At 54.7% G+C, this 4,365-nt stretch overlaps 1 protein-coding gene across 1 annotated transcript; it reads right to left on the minus strand.

Moving 5' to 3' along the window:
* Positions 1–377: 377 nt before the first annotated feature.
* On the minus strand, positions 378–4,162 carry LOC133920520 (protein SMAX1-LIKE 3-like). The gene is made up of 3 exons (XM_062365134.1): positions 2,479–4,162; positions 1,801–2,035; positions 378–1,673 (listed from the first exon to the last, which is right to left on the minus strand). Exons 1-3 carry the CDS (start codon positions 3,705–3,707, stop codon positions 534–536), a joined length of 2,604 nt encoding a protein of 867 aa, XP_062221118.1. The 5' UTR covers positions 3,708–4,162; the 3' UTR covers positions 378–533.
* Positions 4,163–4,365: the final 203 nt, after the last annotated feature.

Consider the following 4,365-nt stretch of genomic DNA (forward strand, 5'->3'; position numbering starts at 1 on the left):
TGTGAAACCAACCACTGTAAAGTTGAAGAGTTAATTTATTCGAAAATCAATCTCTATATAAGGTTTGAGTAAAGAGGACGCCACTCTCCTGTCCATAAGAATGATGACAACTACTGATTTTTGGAGATTTATTTACATTAACGCTGGTACCGGTACACGTAAAATTTCATGATTTCAAGTTTCAACCATGCCCGCTGGACGTCTCATTGACATATGGATCGATTTGGCTAGGAACTATGAATCTAAATGCTCTCAAAGATTCGAAATGGTTTTTTAGTATCTGTTGATTAACAATGAAAATATTTGTCATCACCAAGAAATTTTACATTTGCTTCATTAGTTTCCACTCCAGCAGATATGATGCTCAATCCAAGATATATAGCCAGGGCGTTACCGCTCCATTCTGCCAATACAACGATCTTTCCCAAACAAAAAGGAAAGTGAAGAACTAAACAACAATACAGAGAAGAATAAGAGAGAGAATAACAGTTAAATACGAGTCATTTCACACGAATTGTTGATTTGATCACTAACTAATCACAAATCTCATCGGGTCGTCTGAAGAAGAACGCCCGATCCACTGCTTTGAGCAGGCCGGCATCTGTAAAGCAACTCTCCTCCACGTGGCCGTCCTCGACGCTCATGTTTAGATCAAAGCAAGACGATACCGGCGCCTCGGCGGCGATGGCTTCCTTGTGGTGATTACCTGTACCTTCTTCGTCTCTGGGCTCCTCCTCGCCTTCTGTCTTTGCCTTCTTGGCTGGCGGCGGCGAGGAATTTCTCGACCTCGAGTCGAAGCTCTCGCAGCTCAGGACGACGATGGCATCGCCGAGGGCGGCCTCGTCGCCTCCATGGCTCCGGACCACTCCGATCTCGACTGCCTCCTTGATGCCCATCTGGCACCGCCGGTCGGCCTGTTCGACGTCCTCCACCAGGATGACGCGGTGCGGGTTGTCGCGCACGGCCTCATAGAGCCTCTCGAGGCAGCCGTGGTTGCTCGCCTCCATCGACAACTGCGGCCGCTTGGTCCGGTGCTGCTGCTCGTTGGAGTCCGACCGTGCCGGCGATGCCGCAGTGGCGCCGAAGGATACGAAGCTCTTGCGCGAACCGAAGATGAGGCTCGCCAGCTCCCTGGCCACCCTCACCTTGCCGTCGGCGTCGCCTCCAAGGAAGAACATCCACGTGTCCTCCTTCGCGCTCGCCAGCCTCGTGGTGTCGGTCTCGCGCCTCCTCGACATGCCCGACCGGCACCGGAGGACCGTGCTCGCGATCTCGGGCACGATCTCCGCCTGCCATGGCACCTTCTTCTCCAGCGCGGAGCAGAGGACCTTGTGGTTTTCGGTGCTGAGCTCCTTGAACCGGGAGCGGCACTCCACCTCCACCGAGCCATTGGACGCGCTCGAGTCGTGGGACTTGACCTTTATCGCGCTTACAAACTTGACGTTCTCGTCGTCGACGGCGTGGATCTGCCCGCCGCACCTGGCCTTCCACGGGTGCTTGGCCTCGTAGGCGTCGGCGGCAAGCCATGGCTGGTACGGCTGGTGCAGGTGGTAGTGCTGCTCGTAGGAGGAGACGGAGGTGGACGGCGACACCACCGTGGAGAAGTTCAGAGTCGTCCTGTTTGACGGCGAGCCGCCGCATGTTGAGCTCCATTTCTCGCAATGGGATGGCTCCTGCATTAAGCACAGTGCAGCAAAACCTAAATAGTTAGTATATGAACCAATCATAAAGTCAAATGCAAATTTAGAAATGTTGAGCTTATTAATTTGTGCAATGGCAATGTTATGCATATATGTTTACCTGATCGCGGCAATGCTGAAGCCAAGGAGGAATGCTGGACAACGGCACGACTGATCGTGCCAACGCCTTCGCGGCGTCGCAATTTGTGGTAGAGCAGTCGCCGTAACAGGTTGAGACGGCCGTCAGCTGGCCGGAGCCACCAGCGTCCAAAAGCGACAGGCACCGCGACACTGATCCGTTCCCGCTTCCGTCGTCGCACTTTGCCCTGATCGACCGGTGATTGACCGCCATTGCACTGCCAAGACAGAGACCCGGTAATAAGATTCATCTGACATGTACCCCTACCCCACTGATTGATCAACACGTCTGCACATATATGCTCTTGGCCGAGTACTATAGCATATGCTAACTGTACTAGCTAATTTCTTGGGACCAATCCATGTAACCTCACATTGTTTCAATGAAATAAGAGAAGACGACGAAATGGCGGAGGAAATAAAGATCCAAATTGTAGAGAGAATGCGAAGTTGATTTTGTCTGAAAAGCATGGAAAAAATGCAACCTTACACTCGGGATTAACTGTATTAGGCTACTAGATCAAAGCACACGTCGAATGATAACTCATTGCATCTCAATCCAAGCTGATCAGTTTTTGATGCGAACAAGTACTAGAATGTAAAATTGAAACTGAGTTTCGAATTGATCAATGCATAATTGGATATAGTGATGACTAATTACCTGTCTTCGGCGCAGTTGAGGCTCAAGGCGAGGCTGCCGGCGGGGACGGCAAGCGTCTGGAGCTCCCAGAGGATCTCTAGCGAGGGGTTCCCGGCTCTGCACTTCATGTAGCTCTGGTACGTCCCGTGGCCCACTAGCCAGACGCCGTCGCCGTTGAGGCACGCCAGGGCGCGCACCTCCGCGACGGCGTGCTCCACGGCGCAGTAGTAGCTGCAGCTTGACGGCCACCTCCCCCTCCCCTCCTCGGCGCGCCGGGCCCAGAACTCGGCCGCCCACCCGAGGTCCTCCACAACCAGCACCACGCCGCCCGCCCTGCCGCCGGAGGCCTTGACCGCGCACCGGAGCTCCGCGAGCCGCCACTCCGCCCCGTCCCTCGGCAGGTCGCGGAACCTGAATAGGCTGAGGCTGACCACCTGCGCACCGCGCAGGGCCTCGCCGCGCTTGATCTTCTCTACCGCCGCCCACCTCACCGCCTCGGCCGTGGCCGCGCACTCGGCGACGACCATGACACGCCTCTTCCTCCGGGTGGCCATGCCGTCCAGGATGGCCGCGACGTCCTCGTCGTGCACTTGATCGAGAGGTAGTAGTAGCTTAATAGGCTTGGTTTCTTCGTCTGGAGCTGCACTAGGGTTAGGGTTTTGGGGTGCGGTGGCAGCGGCGGTGGTGCAAGCAGAGTTGTTTGCTTCAATGGAAGAGACGGAGTTCTCGACGTTGGCCTTGACCTGTGTGCTGGAGAAGCCGGCCTCGCGCATGACGCGGCTGACGCTGGGGTCGTCGAGGATGGAGATGACGAGCTGCTCGAGCTCGATCTTGACGGCGAGCACCGGCTGCTGCTGCGTGTCGACGGAGCCCCGTCGCTGGTACGCCTGCGCGCGCTTGAAGGCAGCGACGAGCGCGTTGGAGAGGTACGGCGGGTAGTAGACGTGGCTGTGCCCGCCGAGGAGCGGCGAGGCGGAGGAGGCCGGCAGGCGGTTGAGCGCGACGTTGAAGCAGAGCTCCAGGGCCTTGCACTGCAGCGGGTGCGAGTGCGACCGGAGGCACGAGGCGCGCAGCAGCCCCGACGTCGGCGCGGCGGCCGCCTGCTGCTGCTGCTGCAGCATGGCGCTCGCCACGTGAAGCGGCGTCACCTGCGCGTTCCCGCGCCGCCGCGCCAGGCTCACAGCCTGCTTCACCACCGCCGCCGCCTCCGGCGTCAGCGCCTGATGCATGGTGTAGCCCCCAGCTCTCATCCTCTAACGAATCTCTGCGTCGATCAACCAAGCTTGTTGGACCACTCGCACCAGTAGAGGTGGGCGTGAAGATAATTAGCTAGCGTTTTTATCTTGCTTGATTAATAAGCTTAAGAGAAATCAAAGAGGATGGATGGATGTGTTGAAACTATGAGTAGATAGATGATGGATACCAGTGGGGCGTCAGGAGGAGAGCTCCTGCTGCTTTATATGGTGTTGGGTGTGTTCATCTGTTTTGCTGGGTGTGTGTTAGGAAATTTGGATACGACAGATACGGATTTAACGTGGATGTAAAAAATTATGAGAGATAAATTTATATTATAATAATTCATGATACAAGTTACAAAAGCTGATCTACATTTATAGATTTCTATTATCTGATATATGAGGTATTGAATACTGATGGAGGTGAAGTCTGCATGGATTCTGTGGTGTTCGGCTTTGTGCTTTTCTTGTTGAGGAGAGCTCAGTTGTTTTATTTTTAAAGTGAGGGAGGTGTGTTTTCTTTCGTCCAAAGTGGATTTTGCGGTGTGAAAAAGTGGGTATGCATGTGCTGACAAAGCAGATAAACAAAGCGACATCAGCTTTCCCTCCGTCTCTCTCCTCTCTCCTCCCTGTCTACAACACTGTGGCTGGCTAGCTCATTAAGGTGGCAGCA

The sequence above is a fragment of the Phragmites australis genome, chromosome 6 (assembly GCF_958298935.1).
Source record: "Phragmites australis chromosome 6, lpPhrAust1.1, whole genome shotgun sequence".
Lineage (NCBI taxonomy): Eukaryota > Viridiplantae > Streptophyta > Magnoliopsida > Poales > Poaceae > Phragmites > Phragmites australis.